The sequence below is a fragment of the Chamaea fasciata genome, unplaced genomic scaffold, assembly GCF_029207755.1.
Source record: "Chamaea fasciata isolate MVZ Bird 193981 ecotype frontalis unplaced genomic scaffold, bChaFas1.0.hap1 SCAF_14, whole genome shotgun sequence".
Lineage (NCBI taxonomy): Eukaryota > Metazoa > Chordata > Aves > Passeriformes > Sylviidae > Chamaea > Chamaea fasciata.
This window is the reverse complement of record NW_027094099.1, coordinates 9804682-9822439: the sequence shown is the minus strand read 5'-3', so window position 1 is coordinate 9822439 and position 17758 is coordinate 9804682. Positions and strand designations below refer to the sequence as shown.

General features: G+C 40.3%; 1 protein-coding gene across 2 annotated transcripts in view; it reads left to right on the top strand.

The window, feature by feature from the left end:
• The window catches only part of FBN1 (fibrillin 1), a 142308-nt gene that overhangs the window by 106892 nt on the left and 17658 nt on the right, over window positions 1-17758 (top strand). For both annotated transcript variants that reach the window (XM_066196683.1, XM_066196684.1), the window contains exons 33-49: window positions 149-271; window positions 844-966; window positions 2770-2895; window positions 4450-4572; window positions 5129-5251; window positions 6118-6282; window positions 6672-6740; window positions 6851-6976; window positions 8232-8354; window positions 8465-8623; window positions 9498-9569; window positions 11841-11966; window positions 12720-12842; window positions 15556-15681; window positions 16394-16510; window positions 16895-17023; window positions 17289-17408. In XM_066196683.1, the coding sequence (XP_066052780.1) occupies window positions 149-271; window positions 844-966; window positions 2770-2895; window positions 4450-4572; window positions 5129-5251; window positions 6118-6282; window positions 6672-6740; window positions 6851-6976; window positions 8232-8354; window positions 8465-8623; window positions 9498-9569; window positions 11841-11966; window positions 12720-12842; window positions 15556-15681; window positions 16394-16510; window positions 16895-17023; window positions 17289-17408 (2073 nt within the window). The remainder of the gene's footprint in view (window positions 1-148; window positions 272-843; window positions 967-2769; window positions 2896-4449; window positions 4573-5128; window positions 5252-6117; window positions 6283-6671; window positions 6741-6850; window positions 6977-8231; window positions 8355-8464; window positions 8624-9497; window positions 9570-11840; window positions 11967-12719; window positions 12843-15555; window positions 15682-16393; window positions 16511-16894; window positions 17024-17288; window positions 17409-17758) is intronic.

Here is a 17758-nt window from a genome sequence, read left to right as displayed (position 1 = left end):
TGTCTTCAGCTTCCTTTGTAAGTGTCATGTTGTAAAGAAATGCAGGCTTGCTTTCATGTTCACGTTGCCTTTCTTGAGAATTCTAGTGTCAGTTATCTGGATATGAGAAAGTGTGTTCCATGAGCTCCTCAAACATCTCTGTTTACAGATATCAATGAGTGTGAAATTGGAGCCCATAACTGCGACAGACACGCCATATGTACAAACACAGCAGGAAGCTTCAAATGTAGCTGCAGCCCTGGCTGGATTGGAAATGGCATCAAGTGCACAGGTGAGGATCTTATGCATTTGTATTTATTTGTAAGGTCAGACCACAGTGGGATTCTGGCAATTCTGAAAAAAACAATACTGCACCTTTAAAATGAGAAGGCAAATGGTTATTGAACTTTTTAGGTTGATTTGACTTGATCTGTTGGAGGACAAATTCTCCACCATGGTAACTGTGAAATCAGCATTATCTCGTGTTTGGCTTCTGAAACAATGAGAACAGTCTGGACCATGGAGAGAGATGCTTTGTGCTTGAGGGCAGTTGATGGGAGGCAGTGAGGGACCTCCTGGTGCTCCCTGTGAAAACAAGGTACAGGCCTTAGTACTGAGTGCCCTGGAGCTTCCTCAGTCACAGTTCCCTTGTCAGACTTCTTTGATGGGCTGCAAATAAGCTGTTCCCCACCCCACTTTTTCAGTCAGATGGCCACACGTATGTGTGGGCTTTATTATGGAAGACTATTTAAAGTGGAGCTTGTGTGTGCCATACACTGTTGAAAATTTGTATTCTTGTGTGGTCTTTCAACTATTTTTTTGTTTGTTTGTTTGTGTTTTTCCCCCTTGTTTATTATTTTAAAGATCTGGATGAGTGCTCCAATGGAACCCACATGTGCAGCCCACATGCTGACTGCAAGAACACGATGGGCTCTTATCGCTGCCTGTGTAAAGAAGGTTACACTGGGGATGGTTTCACTTGCACAGGTGAGCTGTCTAAGGAGAGCAAAGGATGAACTCCAGTGGTGCCATGCAGCCTAAGTTAGTCTGTGATCCAATGCACAAAAACTGCTTTTAAACATCTGAAATTTTCATTAACATGTCACCATTGATTGTCTTCTCTTTTGCCTACGTTGCCGTAGATTAAAAGAAATACTATATATTTTTCATAGTCTAAATCAATCACCTTTTTTCCCTTGATAAAATGCAGTTTTTCATTAAGCTTTTCTTGTTAGTTGAAATGAATGGCAAAATTATTAAAACAATGTTTGATTATGTAATTTGACTAGTTAGTAAACTAATCCATTTGCTACTCACCTTAATACTTAAATAATAGGGCATATGCATCAAAATTACTTCACAAAATTGCCTAAAAATGTTTGTCCTTTCCACAAGTGAGTGTGTGATGTCTGTCTTCTTTACTCCATCATCCTGAGAGCTACTGTCAGGATGCAGTGCTGGCATGTAGAATGAAGGAAGTAGCTGCTTCTGAAACCTCATTTTATAAACTGTAAATGAGATTATAAAACTTTGCTAGAGAGATGTTTCCCACCCACACTTCAGTCTTCTGCTTTGAAGAACAGATTAGCTCATGTGTGCTTAGTCATGAGGAGCCCTGCTTCTGCACTGAGGATTGCAGTGTGGCTGGGGATGCTCGGCAGAGGGTGACGCTGTTTGGAGCACAGCCATGTCACACAGCTGGTGGGCCAGGTTTTCAGCTGGGGCAAATCAGCAGCACTCTATCAACTACAGCAGGTTTTTAGAGCATCTGAGAATCTCGATTATCAGGTTTAAGGCTGAATTTGAATAATTCCAAACTCTAAGCAGACCTTGGAATTCTGTTTAATTCTCTCAGTATAATTTCATCTTGAATCTGATTCAGTTTCCTCAGTGGCCTTCCTAACCCAGTGCTCTTTGTTAATTTCCTGTCTGATGATTTCCAGGAGTCTGTAAGCTACATCATTCAGATGGAGTGCTTACAGAGTTTATGCATTCAGTAGAACTTTTCTTTTTATTTGGATACCTTATTGTTTGTGAATTCAAAAGGTGTCTCAAACTCAAACTAGAGCACTCAAATGTTCTGTAAGCCCTCTGCCAAAATATGCAGTATGCAGCATTCCCCCGGGTAGGCAATTTTTGATTTACCAGTCATGGACTTTTCAAAATTCACGCTGCCAGCCAGACTCTGTTGCAATAAGGAGGTGTTTTTGTGATGTGTAACATTTCATCTAGAGACTAAGGGCTGTGGTCTGTCTGAAGGTGAGTGAAGTCCAGTAGCCAGGCTGTTTTTCTCATCAGCTGTTAACCTGCAGTTTAGTTTTGATGAAGTTTTTTTCATGCCACTTATTGTCAGTGTTTTGATGTTTGGCATGGAGAACTGCCTCTTACCATGTTGGCTCACTGCTTAGTAAACCTCCTTTTTTTTTTTTTTCCCCAATTACTGCCTCTAGACTTTGCTGTAGTAGAAACAATAACTATAATAAATTTCACGTGCTCATTCTGAGTCTAAATTTGACCCTGTGACTACCTCCCATTGTTATTAACTGGAGCTACTCTAGGAGTCTGTGCCTGTGATTTTCCTTTTGATTAGAAACTGTATTTGCAACATCTCAGGAATATACAGAGCTGTTACATGTAGTAACCTCTGCACATAACTAGATTGCAGGGTCTTCTGCACGTGTTCAGATATAGTGGAATATTTAAAATGCTTGGAACACTGAATGCTTCAGCTCAATTGCTGGTGAAAAAACCATCTTTATTGCTAACTTGCAATATCCCTTCCTTTTACAGACCTTGATGAATGCTCAGAAAACTTGAATCTCTGTGAAAATGGGCAGTGCCTCAATGCCCCTGGAGGGTATCGCTGTGAATGTGATATGGGATTTTTGCCAAGTGTAGATGGGAAAGCATGTGAAGGTAATTTTTTGTAAGCTTTAAACAACACTCAACAGATTCTGCCTTAATAGTATTTTATGTTCCAATTTTTTACAGTTATTTGCCGTTGTGGTTGTATTGAGAACTGCATGAAATTTTTTAATAGTATTTGCTTTTTTTGCACTTCATAGATTTATTATGTACCTCTAGATGTTCATCTACCTGCTGTATATAAAAAGAATAGCTTTTCAAAGCCTATTTTATGATACATTATTTTGGCGTCTGATTTGTGATCCAAATGGCACTGATAGCTGCCATTTCTTCATGATCATTGATATCCAGTTCTTCATTTTATTCAAAACAATTCAACAGAAAAAGTGGTTTCATTCACTTCATTCACATTGGTGTGTATGAAGCTGAAAAACAGTGATCTGGTAGCCAGTATGCTTTGAAGGGTCCTGTGAGGTGCAGAATCAGAGTGTGAAGCCTTGCAGAAAGTCCATATGACCACACATAAAATAAAATCCTTTGTGACTATTTGCTTAGTTTCAAAAGTCAGCTGTCAGTTAGCAGTTTACAACTCGTTCATGAGAACTTTCCATGTGCAAAGATTCAAGACAATCAGACAATAAATGTTACCAATATGACTAAGGTCACATACTTGATTTGAACATTTGAAATCCTCATTTGATATAACACTAATCAGTTAAGTCAGTCAAGAAGATGCAGCCTTATCATCTGACATAGTAATAACTCATAGCAACCGGTATTTAATGGAGTTCATAAGTACATCACTTTAAAAAGGATTTTTTCCCCTTGAAAAGTGTTCTGTGTATTTTTTTAGAAATCTACCAAGTGAAATAATTTGAGAGTGGGTTTTTCCTTAAACGAAATCAATATTAGGTTTCATAATGTTTCATGGAACAATTTACTTTCAAACCTTTTACCTAGGTTTAAATAGCTTTTTTAGAGGCTAGCTCCTGTTGCTAAAACAGACTTGCCTTCATGTCTCAGATGTGTACACTAAGTGCAGTATTTTAAGGTCCTTTGTAAACACACACTTTTTTATTGTATCAAAGTAGTTGTTCTTTGTGTCGTGCATGTGGCATTCAGTAAATACTGATTGTGACTCCATGATTTGGAGAAAAGGCACAGAAGTGTCTGCTTGCCAAACTTTACATCTGTCAAATGCAGAAATCCAAAGATGAGCATGAAGTTCACCTTTGGGCACAAGCTTTTCTCTTGTTGGTGTCCAGCTTTCTGCAGATGACTGCTGATTTGTAATGAACTTCATTTTATTAAGGCATGTCTTCTGCTATGTTTAATATTGCTGCTTGTCAGATTAGCCCACTAATAAGCTAGGAGAGTTTCTGGCATAGATTCCAGAGGGATTGGAAGGAGCCTTTTTCCCAAAAAAATCATTAAGGATTAGATTCCATGGCTCCAACATAAATCTTTCATGTTACTTTTTCTTGTCTTACATGGTGTGCGGAGGCTGTTGTCTTCCAGATCCATGCTGCTGAAAATGTTTGCAGTTCTCTGTGTCTCAAGAAGATAAGGAAACCTCTTATTTTTCCCCTCCTGTTCCTTAATCAGATATTGATGAGTGCTCACTTCCTAACATCTGTGTCTACGGTACTTGTCACAACCTCCCTGGACTCTTCCGATGCGAGTGTGAGGTGGGCTATGAGCTGGACAGAAGTGGTGGTAACTGCACAGGTAAGACTTTGAACATGCTTTTTGATCTTCTGTCAGTGATCTTCATAGTCAGCTCCTTAGGAAATTCTTTTAAGAAGCTCTACAAATCAAACTGGATATAGGAAAATACAGACTTCCCGACTGTATAACACAGGATTCTTTTTTATGCTCCTCTTTACTGTTCTTTGTTCACCTCTGATATCCCCTTGAGAGGGGGAAAAACAGATCAGAGAGAGCCCCTCTGGCAGAGATGTGTTGTGCCTTGTACAGTGCTGGATGGTAAGCTATGGCCTTGTCTTGTATTTTCCCCTTAGGTATTTTGTTTAGTACTTTATGTGAATCTTGTTCATAGATTGATTTTTTCAGGAAAAGTGCTTTTTTTTCTTTGCCCTATGAAATGATGAATTCATCTCAGACTACTGTTCTTCTAGAATGCCTGTTTATTCTTTAGAACTTTCTGGAGACCAGTATCTTATAACTAATGGATTTGTGATAGTCAGCATATGGTACATGATATATCAATGGTTTTTAGTATCCTTGAGTATTTGCTCACCACATGCTGTTTTTTTTCTTGCAGATGTTAATGAATGTGCAGATCCCACAACCTGCATCAGTGGCACGTGTATCAACACTGCTGGCAGTTACACCTGTGAGTGCCCTCCTGATTTCGAGCTGAATCCCACCCGAGTTGGATGCGTTGGTAAGTTCGATGCATTGGTTCCCTGTGCTATTTACAAGTGAAGTTCCTGACTGCGTAGGAGTAAAGTCTCAGATCATGGGAAAGGGCTTAATCAGGCTCTTCAGTTCCCATCCCACTGCCCCTGGCTCAGCAGCTGTAATAGGGCAGCAGGAGCATGTCCAGAGCTGATGCAGCATGCCAGCAGTGACCCGCTGCCAGAACCAACCCCTTGGGGCTTCTTAGAGCTGTCCATAGTTTACAGCAAGCAGGAGACAATTTTAAAATTCAACAAACCTAATTCCGCATCCAGTTGGCCCCAAGATGGCAGGCAAATGAAGTTGTGGCATGAAGCCACCCATGCTCTTGGAGCACTGAGTGCATTTGGCTAGGTGCAGCTTTATGACCAATGGAAATGCTCTTGTATTAGGCTCCAGCTGCTTAGTAATCCTAATATTTTTTGGTTTTGTTTGTTTAAGAGGGTGTAGGGATGCTTCTCAAATTTTAATGTGTTTGAAATTCCTAACATTTAGTAGATGCTTTCCTGCTTGTAAATCTCAAGTAGAGGAGAAAACAGTGGATATCTGGAACTGGAAACATGTACAAATGTGAGGGAAAATGTGAGTGAAAATGAGAAAAAACCTGGCTGACATGCCCTTGGACTTGATGAGTAAATTTCCTACTTTGTGAAAAGTCCAAAAAAGCCAAGGAATGGGGCATCAACAACCGATCTAAGTGGGAAGTGCTTGGTCCCCCTGGGTAACACAGCTTACTTGCTCTGGTGTCCTGCAAGAAATAGGAACCATCTGTAAGTATCCCTCACTCTGTGAGGATGTGCTGTGCTTTGCTCTCTGTTAAGATGTGTTTGTCATTATGTGCGTTGTGAACAGATACACGATCTGGCAACTGTTACCTGGACATCAAAACTCGGGGAGATAATGGTGGCACCTTCTGCAGCAATGAGATTGGAGTGGGTGTTTCCAAGGCCTCCTGTTGCTGCTCCCTGGGCAAAGCCTGGGGAGTTCCCTGTGAGCACTGCCCACTGGTGAACACAAGTAAGTCTGCATTTCCTGGCTTAAACACAGCAATGTGTTTGGTGGGTTTTTTCCTAATTTAGCCAGGTAGCTCAAATACTGGTGTGCATTTATTGTGGACATGTAAGGGACAGGCTTCCACTGGTCTTCACCAAAAACTTTACTAGTCTTTCAGAAAGATTATTTAGTCAGAATATTATTATCTCTTCTGAGCGAGTTTGCTGTTACACTGAAAACTACATTATGAAATGGAATAACAGATGATATTACAGGGTAAAACCTAACATCTCTAGCTGGTTAGTTTGTAAATTTACGTTTAAATTATCTGTAATAATCTGTTCAGTTTTCAAAAACAACTGTGCTGAAAATGTTTCTACTGTCATATGCTCATAAATCTGTTTTGTTTTCAGCTGAATATAAGGTTCTTTGCCCTGGAGGAGAAGGATTCCGACCAAACCCTATTACAGTTATATTAGAAGGTAATGTTTGCAATTGCCTATATTTACATGTCTGAAATTGTGAAACTCTGTAGTGAGGGTATTTTTTTTCCCATCAAAAATATTAATGAAATGTTTATGTGTTTGGACAGATATTGATGAATGTCAAGAACTACCTGGACTTTGCCAAGGAGGGAAGTGTATTAATACATTTGGTAGCTTCCAGTGTCAGTGTCCATCAGGATACTACTTGAATGAAGAGACTCGAGTGTGTGATGGTATGGAACTTTCCCTGAACTAGTCTTCTGCTTTATTCTTTGGAAATAATGACAGATCAATATACAGAGAATGAATCTTTTCTTTAAAAGGAGCATAACCAGACTAAGAGTCTAAAGCTCTAGGGTGGGAAAATTGAACTAGTTGCAATCTTGCATTAAGAGTACGAAAATTCCTTCTTGACCATGTTGAAATATATGCAAGTTTTTTTAAAAAATTCCATATTTTGATCAAAACCTGAAAACCCAACAATTTCTTTGTATAAGTAAAACATAATTTGCTAACTGGCTTTAAAAAAAAGAGCTGTTTGCTAATAGGCATTGAATAAGCAGTCAGATAAAAGAGCAAACTTTCCCCATGAATCTGGTGGACAGGTGTGTCCATGTATTTTTCCACTGCTTTTTTCACTCCTGCTGATTCAATGGTCAACTGAAAATACTGGTTGTACTGCAAAACATTTTCCTTTCCATAGCACAGTCAGAAGTATGTGTGCCACACTCAAGGTGTACTGGATATAAAACCTTAAGCAACCCATCAAATTCTAAAATTTCCTGTTGTCCAGGCTGTCTTCAGTCTTCCAGATTGTTCATAATGTTAATGTAGTGCCTGTAAGGTGCATAACACTGCGGAAATACAAAACATTCAGGCCCTAAATTAAGGCTAAACCAAAGTGCTTCATCCACATTATGCCTATGTTGCTCAACATGCTGAGTGGTGTGTCAAAGATACTCTAAAATTTTAAGGCTGGGGAAATATTTTTGAACTTTTGGGTACTGAGCTGTTTTGGTGATGGCGTTGTGTTGGTTTTGGTTAGATTTTTTTAAATTAGTCTCTTGATGAAGTAAATATGACATCTTGTGTTGAGAAAGTGGTTCTCTTTCCCCAGTCAGGCAATGCTCAGTCAGAGCTCCACAGGGAACCGCTTTTGTTCTTTTCCAGATCTAAGAATCCAGAATGGAGGAGATCCTCAAATACTATTTTTGTGCAACAGATGCAAAATCCAAATTGCTGTTTCGGAGCTATCCAGACATATCAGGGCTCCCGTGTTTGCTTCACAGCTGAGCTTTCCATGGCCACTTGTGCTGCCACTTCCTTCTCTGTGTGGCTTCACTCCACCATGACCTTCCTCAGAGCCCCTTCAGCTCTTCTCCACCAGTATCTTCCTACCTCAGGCATTCCTGAGACATTTTTGTTCTCAGAAACACAGCAAGAAAGCTTCAGTGGCCACTCACTCACTGCCTGTTTGTTCTCTTCTAGATGTGAATGAGTGTGAGACACCTGGCATTTGTGGGCCTGGCACGTGTTACAATACTGTTGGGAACTACACCTGCATCTGCCCTCCTGATTACATGCAAGTCAATGGAGGAAACAACTGCATGGGTATGTGCTGGGGTTTCTTTAAAGCTTTATCTTAGTGCATTGGGCCAGGGAGATCATCTTCCCTAAGAGCTGCCTACTGCATTGGCCTGAGGTTTTCTTCATTTTCACAGATATGAGAAGAAGTCTGTGTTATAGAAATTACTATGCTGACAATCAAACCTGTGATGGTGAGCTGCTCTTCAATATGACCAAGAAAATGTGCTGCTGTTCCTACAACATTGGACGTGCATGGAATAAGCCTTGTGAACAGTGTCCTATCCCGAGCACAGGTACATTTTTGCATTGCAAAGCTATCTGAAGGCCTTGGTAACATCATAATTACTATTAGGGAGTGTAACACTATTAGAGATGCTATGTCTTTTTGTGCTCTCGGGTGTCTAAAATGAAGGGATAAGTTGTCTCTTTGTCCTGGAGATAATCAGCCTTAGTCACGATGAAGGTGTATGTGGAGTGGTTTGTGTCCATGCTGCTGGGTTTTGCCTACCTCGTGCCAGTTTCACTGTCTCAGAGATTTCATGCTCTATATCAATTAAGTCATCTCTTTGCAACTGCTTGTTGATCCAGGGTTGAGGCACTGACCAAGATTTCATTGGTATTGCTCTAACAAATATGGGGTCTGGTCTGCTTTGCCTCGATTGCTGTTTGCCATGAATGGCCTTTGTGCCAGCCAGGGCCTTACAGAGATACCTTGGTGTGCTCTGAGAATGATTTGTGTTGAGCAGCCAAATGTAAGATGTAGGGGTGTCTCTGCTAATTGTATGGGCATACATGACTCTTCCACACTGGGTAAGACTGCAGGACATCCCACTCTGGTTTGAGGTGGTTTGCTTAAAGAACAACTTCCTAGACACTTGATTAACTTCCAACTTGTAGTTCAGGTTTTTAAGAGTCAGATCTGAAATTGTGTGCAAGCACTGTAATGCAAAGGGATAGGCATAAGCAGAGCAAAATAAGCGTGTGATCCCAACTGGATGAGAACCCAAGGGAACTCACATGATGGGTTTGGGAAAGGGGCTGCCTACCTCTGTGGGCCCTGCAGGTGCTGAAAGAGTAGAAGAACTTTCTTGGCCGGAGCATATGATGAATTTTTGACTGTTGATTAATTCCAAATGCTTTAATCATTGCTTTGCTTTCCTGTTGCAGATGAATTCTCCACACTTTGTGGAAGTCAAAGGCCTGGCTTCTTCATTGACATTTATACAGGATTACCAGTTGGTGAGCTGTAATTTATGTTTTGAACTAAATTCCATGCTACCTCTGCCCAGGGAAGAGGGGAGGTTTGTTTTCCCAGTTGTTTTTTTTCATGGGAGGAATAACAATTAAACAGTGTAATGGAGTTCAGCCCTCTGTTTAAGTCCAACTTAAGTGCAAACTTTGTGCCTGGCTACTCCTAGCTGGCAGCAGTGACAGCTGCTTGTAATCAAGGCAACACAGAGCTCCAAAGAAACTGTGATCAGGCCTACATGAACAGGGCACAGATACTGGGAATGAGAGGTCTGGGAGTAAGGCCAACCAGTATTTGGTCTGAGAGGAACTGGGAGTCTTTCCTTCAAACTAAAGCAAGATTTAGTCTGACATTTCACATCAGTCCCCCTGGGTATTGGTTTGACACAAAAATCCTTTTTTCTGCTCAGCTGGAATATTTCTCACATATGTTATTGTGTGTTACATTTGAATTGTGAGTAACAAATTGCAAAACAAGAGGAGGGAGAGGAGGAGGAATTTTAGGACAAGGAATTGAGTAAATCCCTAAAGGGACTCCCTTTTGTTTTCATTTACTCTAAAATGCAAATGAAAAGCAGATAATATACCCTGTAACAAACAGAGATGGCATATAGGCAGTAATCAGATGCTTTAGCATGAAGCTGTTGCTGTGGTGCAGTGTTTAGCTAGTTAGATGAAAATAGTAGAGTGGAGAATGTAATTTTTAAAGAGGTTACAGAAATGCACAATATTTATTATTTATGAGGTCTTTTACTGGAACAAAGTTTCACCTTCTAGCTATTAGCATTAGTCCAGATTGTTGCAGAGTCTGCTCAAGCTAATTAGGCCCTTCATCAGCATCAGCAGGGAGCCCTTGGATCTTGATAACATGCACAGGTAGAAGCTGCAGCTGCAGTGTTTGACATTTGTGCAGGGGTGTTGCAGGCTGCTCTGTCTGCACCGCCACAGCGCAGAGCTGTGCTGTTCAGGAGCCAATGGAAACACAAGGGCCATCCCACAGAGCCCACCAGTGCAGCCAGGGCGTGCAGGCCTGTGCTGAGACTGATGCACGCAGAGCTTCTCACAGCAGTGCAAATCACAGCTCTCCCTGCTGCTTTGGGATAGAAGCTGTAGCACTCAGCCTGCTGCTTTGCACAGGGGTTACTCATGTCCCTTACACCTGCAGGTACAGGATCAAGGGAGAGCCCTCTGCAGGGCCAGTGCTCTCTGTACCCTCTAATATTTGCCTACAGTCCAATGATGTTACTCTCTATTGGGATTAAAGTTCCATATAGTTACTCCAGGTGTTTTTTTTCAGAAACAGAACTAGTTCTGTTTTACTCATCCTGTATATCAGAGGACTCAAAATTACAGAATCTAATGTAGAAAATTAAGGGTGGGATCCAGCAGCAAACCAAAAAAAAAAAAAAAAACAAACCAAAACAACAAAACAAAACAAAAAAAAAACCGCAAAAAACCAAAACAAACAAAAATTCATTATCTGATGGAAACTCCTATTAGCTGATGATTTCCCACCATATTCTATGACTGTGTACCTAAGTGCATGTGTCAATGTTTACTGAAGGCAGAGGCTTTGGAGGAGTCTCTGAACTCTCTCATGTCAGAATATTAAGATGTGTATGGACCTAATACGCAAGACATGTAATTGTAATAGCAGCTGGGTTTTTTGCTGCCAAAATCAGTTACTTAACTGGAGTGTATATAAAGCATTGGCAAACCCTGGCTGCCTGGCTTAATCAAATTAATAGCATGTTGGCAGCACTTCAGATGTTACCTGTCACTGGCACTTTCAAACTGTTACATAAGTCTCTGAAAGTCTTTTCAGATTAACTAGGGTAAAAGAGTGCAAAACTAAGTCTGATAAGTGTTTGCACTCAGTCATGCTCTTCTGCATTAAACCAAAGACACTTCCATTGTCTCTCTGTTTGGCTCTTCCTGATGACTCCACTGTGGTACTTGGGAACGTGATGAGGCTCATCAGGGCTGTGGGTGGGAGACAGGAGGAAGGAGTGTCTTCCTCTGTATTCCTCTGTAGCAGAATATAGCTTCAGTACAGAGAAAAGTCAGAACCTGAGAAAGCAGGAAACACCTAAATTTCTACAGTCTGGAATGACTCGCTCACTGTTCAGTTGAGAATGTTCTGATGCTTGCATTACAGGTTTGATAATTATCTTAAAGGTTAAATGCATAAGGACATACTTTGTAGCAGAAAATTCCATGAAGTGCTCAATACAAGTATTAAAATGTAAATTATTCTTGCAGATATTGATGAATGCAGAGAGATTCCTGGAGTGTGTGAAAATGGGATCTGTATAAACATGGTTGGCAGCTTCCGATGCGAGTGTCCTGTGGGTTTCTTCTACAATGACAAGCTCCTGATCTGCGAAGGTAGAGTGCTCCTCTTATTCAGAGGAATGGTGTTTCACCAGCTGGCAACTCAGACACTGCCAAATCAGAGCCTTGCAGGCATCCTTAATGAGGGGAAAACACTGGTATCAGTGTAATAAGTCTGAGTTAATTCAGACATTTTGAATTCTTTTGCATTGAAAATACCACATTTTCTGTCAGACATCTAAGGCCTTGAAGGCGTATGAGTCAGCAGTCATGGGAAGAAATGTTGTTGTTTTGGTTTTTTTTTCCACAATTGACAGTAAAGCCAAGAAAAAAATAGTAGTCTTGAGTCAGATCATGAGCGCAATTTTTAAAATTCCAAAATACTTTTTTTCTAATGGAACAAGTATTTTTGTAAGAAATATAAACAGATGGGGTTTTTTTGTAGTTCAAACATTGCCTAACATTGTCTTAGTCAGTTTAATGAAGAAACTGAAGATAGCATATGAGTTGCTATCATTCTCTAGTGTGTGTTATGACTGCTGACAACATGGGTGCTGCAGGCAAGGCATTGAGAGCTTTGAGTGAAAGCTTCTTTATGTGCTGCTTCTAAGTGAAAACCAGTTACATTTCTGGGGAGATAAAGTTCTGCTTTTGCAGCACCTGAAGTAAGGAAAATTGGTCAAATTTTTTTTTGCTAAAGCTTTGTGGTTGAAAGCTATTAATACCTTTAGGCTAAAAAAATACGGTTTTGGGATCTTTCCACTGCCAGCTTACCATAAAAATCAAATTCCTCTTTTGTCTTGACAGATATTGATGAATGCCAGAATGGGCCTGTTTGCCAGCAGAACGCGGAGTGTGTGAACACAGCCGGGAGCTACCGCTGTGACTGCAAACCCGGCTACAGGTTCACGTCCACGGGGCGCTGCACTGGTGAGTGCCTGCCAGGGCTGCAGGCAGCAGGGGACCTTGAAGGGCTTGGAAAAACATCTCTCCTCTCCAGAAAGTTGGCATTTCAGGAGAAGAGCTGAGCTTCAACAACTCTTCTCTTAAAGTCTTGTAGGGCATCCCATAAACATTGAGGTAATTCCAGGCCCATCCCATGGACGTATAAGTGGGAGTTAAAAACCTAAGTAGGTGTTTGTCTTTTACTTTATCCCACCAAATGCATGCATTTTTCTTTAGCCCTTGTCATGTCTAGGAAGGGAAGACCATTTGATGCACTAGCTTTCTGTATTTCCTGATTTTCATTATGATTTTCTATATGTGTTTTAGCAATTTATTTTCCACTTCTATTTTTACAAATAATTCTCTGCTTGCTGCTGGAGCCTCTGTTGATATCTGCTTGCTTTTATACAGAAACTAACTTGAAAAACTTATTGCTGAATTTCCTAACCTTGATAGAGATTTAAACAGGGCCCATAACATTATTTTTAAATGCTCAGTGAGTCAGACTGCTGTTTTCTAATCTCTTTGCTTTTTTTACGATATCTTAGTCCAGAGAGACATTCATGTTATCCTGCTCACTTGAAGAATTGCTGAGATTTTAAAGACTGCAGTGGGCCAAGTTGCTGTAAATATTATGTACTAGATACATTTCTGAACAAAATAAGAATTACAACGGAAGTTAGTAACATTGGGTTTTTGCTTCTGAGTACTTGAGCTTTAGGAAGTGCACTTTTCCCTGCAGTGCAGTTTTTCATTGTTTCATGTGATCCTTGTGGGAAAAGGGTGTAGGGGAAATCAGAACACTACTATGAGAACTAACACTTTGCTTTGTTAAGCTATGCAGTGGGGCATGTAAATATTCAATATGTTCCTAATGTAATTGTTGTTGTTAAGGGTTCAGTACAGCAGTACAGGAAGAGCAAGGGAAGGTTCTGATATGGGTTACAATTCCAAAGATGAATTGGCACAAGCAGTAATACTTCCCTGTATTTTGCTCTTACTTTATATTTGGTGAAAATAAAGTCACACAATTAGAGTAAAAATAAAAGCGGTTGATAAAGTATGTGATCCAGCAAAGGAAGGAAATTCCCAACCACTCTGCTGGGAGCAGGGAGTGGCAAGCACCTTGCAGGATTGGGTCAGCCATGCTACTGCACAGAAAATGATCACACCCTGGTAGTTCATGTGCTATTGAGTCAAACCCAATCTATCACAGCCACTAGTATAGGAGTACTGCATTTATCTTACCTCCAAGATAACATTCTTCTGGTGCTCTCTATTGTGGTAAAAGAAATAATTTTCCCCAAAAATTAGTTTTTCACATGATTTCTCATTTGCCCACAAAGCACCAGAAGAGTCACAGTTTTTCTTTTGTCTCTGGACTCTCTAGGAGTTCTTAAGACAACATTGACTTTCCTTCTGCCTCCTTCAGACTGCAATGAGCAGTGCTTTCATCAATAACATTGGGAGAGCTTGATCCTCAACGCACTCCCATCCAGAGTTACTCAGGGCCCCACATGATGCACAGAGGTCCTGGGGATGGGGCTATCGGGACTGTTCATGTGCTGATTGTCCCTGTGCCAAGTACAGTGCAGAAGAGAGGCAGGAAAAAGAAATTTAATACATGAAGTTCTTTGCAATTAGGAACAATTTGACTCTGACTTTTGCACTGACCCGCGGATGGTTTGCTGAGAAACCGCATCTGCTTGGTTTACATTTCATATAAAAGAAAACTACTGAGTACTAGAGCCTAATCAATTTTAATACAAGCATCTCAGTTCTCATATTTTGGAGCTGCAGCATAGGAAGGAAGGAAGGATGTTGAATCAAACCGGCTCTTGGTGGTGATGAGGTCAACAGAAACACCTCATCTGATGTTTCTGATTTGTCATGGAAAAAACTTTGCCAGAGAGCAAACATTTTGTTTGTTAACATTTTATTTCATTTACTATTTATAGAATCCTGGGTTCTGCCTGAAAACATTTCTAGCGAGAGTAGCAGGAAGCAGTTGGCTGTTGAACAAGTATAAGAGATGCCCTGCTATTGTAAGGCAGCAATCACATGCTGGCAGGGGAGCTCTCCTCCTCTGCAGAATTACACAAAATATCCCCTGACTCCATATAGCAACACATGTTACGTGTGCCTGTTTTCTCTCTGCATGATGAGCTGATAAATCCAGTGCCTTTTGTCTCTCTGTAAGCCTAGTGAGGAAAGTGTGGTGTTCATCTCCCTTTCTGTTCTGTTGATTTCCATGAGTTCATCATGCAATTTGTGTTACAATCAAATGTGGATAAATGTAATCAGATGCTTTCATGAGAAGAATGCAAACTGTACTTCATATGCCTCTTTCATAACTCCTGCAGTCAGCATAGAGCCCTCAGACCCTTTCCAGTCTCGTGTCATTAATTCTGTTTTTCAAAGCCATGGTGATACGCTTTCCCTCCAGGAAGAATTTGAGTTTTCTAAATATCATTTTTATGCAAATTTTTTTCCAGGTCCACAAATACTGGAGGAGGTAATTTACATGCAAATAAGCCCCTTTTCTGGGATTTACTTGGTAATGTTTTTGTTACTAATAAATTAAAAATACTATTTTAAGTTAGGCCATCCACTGGATACTGTCTTGGTTACTGCTAATACATCTTTCCAGCCTTGTAGTTTAGAAGCCTTAATTTTCACTGCACCTCTTTGTTTTCAGATCGGAATGAATGTCAAGAAATTCCCAATATCTGCAGCCATGGGCAATGTATTGACACTGTTGGAAGTTTCTACTGCATTTGTCACAATGGATTCAAAACCAATGATGACAGGACAATGTGTATAGGCAAGTATATCAAATTAAACAGAACTTAGGCTCCCATTAAAATAGTTACTAAGTCTGTCCTCTCTGTAATGAGGAGTTGCATTACAATATCTGAGATTGTGAGCTATTTACAAGACAAAGGTGCAAAATTGGTCATTAGAGATAATAAAAAGGTGATACTGAATGAAAACCATCTCATTAAAGTAGAGTGAACCTTTAAAATTACATGTTCTATCTGATGAACTGCTAATGCTTTAATTTTTGAAGAAAATATTTCATTCTTCTTAGAATTTTCTGGAGCATCTTGTCTTATTGCCTTCAGCTAGAAATTTAATAGATCAATATTGCAATGCAGCAGTTGTATAAGGCCTACTTGTTAATAGAGTGAGTGAAGGGTAGATTTCTTGCCAGAAAAAACCCTTTTTCAGAAGCAGTCATCTTCATTAACAAGGGAATTTTGTATTTAACCCATTTACAGCTGTCAGTTGTGTCTTGTATGAACAAATTGAGATTTCAGAATGCTTACAATTAAAGCTAGCTTACAATTACTTTGGGAAGGGTGATATAGGAGCCACAGTAAAGTAAATGACTGTTGGACCCTTGATTATTTTTGTACATGTCAATATCAAGAGTGTAAACCTATGAAAAATCTTCTTTTTGGGAGACAGGGCAATCCTTTTCCCTTCTATTCAGTCTGTTGGCAGTGGATTATTTCTCTCCTCTTCCCTCGCAGACATTAATGAGTGCGAGAGAGATGCCTGCGGCAATGGAACCTGCAGGAACACCATAGGCTCCTTCAACTGCCGCTGCAACCTGGGCTTCATCCTCTCCCACAACAACGACTGCATAGGTGAGGAGTGCTGAGCCCAGGCATGTGCTCCTGAGACTTTCTACTCCTAATAAAAGTACCATCTTCTAATAATTAGTAGCATCTTCTCTTTTGCATGATCTGTGTGATTAAAGACAAAAGCCTATTTTGTCACTCTCAAAAGGCCTCTTTGATTATGCGCTGCTCACTTTTCTAGAGCCGCTTGAATGTTGGCGCAAGATACAGGAGCATTTGGGTTTTACTCCTGCTCCGACAATTTTATAATGTAGTAATTTCCTCTCACTTGCTTTTGAAATGGGATTGTGTTATCAGTTACTTTGTTGATACGGTGGAAACAGAAATCTCACCTACCCGGTTTCCATTGTTGCCGATGTTTCTGACATATTTCAATGTTATTTTTCTTAGACGTGGATGAGTGTGCAAGTGGAAATGGAATGCTCTGCAGAAATGGTCAGTGTGTGAACACCATTGGGTCCTTCCAGTGTCTCTGCAATGATGGCTATGAGGTGGCTCTGGATGGAAGGACTTGTGTTGGTGAGTGCTTTCTTTTAGGGTTGAAAAAAATTACAGACTTTGAGCAGATATGGTAAGTGGAACAGTAGGGTCAGAGAGAACTGTCACACTGCTATCATTGTACCTACCAGAATGAAACAATGATAAGAGGACAAGAAGATGACTCCTCTCCCGCACCTGAAAAGTTCCACTTTCAGTTTGATGGAATCAAAATTAAAGTTGTCTCAGTCAGAGATTTATTGAGATAACAGCAATTACCTCAAATAAATTCTTTCTTTTCTTCTAGATATAAATGAGTGTGCACTGGAGCCTGGAAAATGCTCACCAGGCACATGTCAGAACTTGGATGGCTCATTCAGATGTATCTGTCCTCCTGGATACATCCTGCAGAATGACAAGTGTGAAGGTGTGTACAGAACAATCCTCCTGTCTCTTTCTTAGCTGCTCACAATTGTTACCTATTTCCTTTGCATTTAAATGTGAGTAATGTTCAAACTTTTGTGGCAGTCTACAGTTCTGAACTGTAGCCACTAGTAAGTCTCTCACTTCCTAGAAAAGGTCTCACCAAATTTTGTTTGAACCAGAACTGCTTGCTCTGAACCTTAGAAAAATATAATCTCAGGCTATTTCCTTGGTGGTACATTGCTGAAGTTTGCCCACTGCCTGAGGATTTGAAAACTAACTGTGGATTTTTCACTTAGATTACTTCTTCCTCTTTCTGTTCTTTTTCTAGGCTTTTTTGTCAAATATGATAGA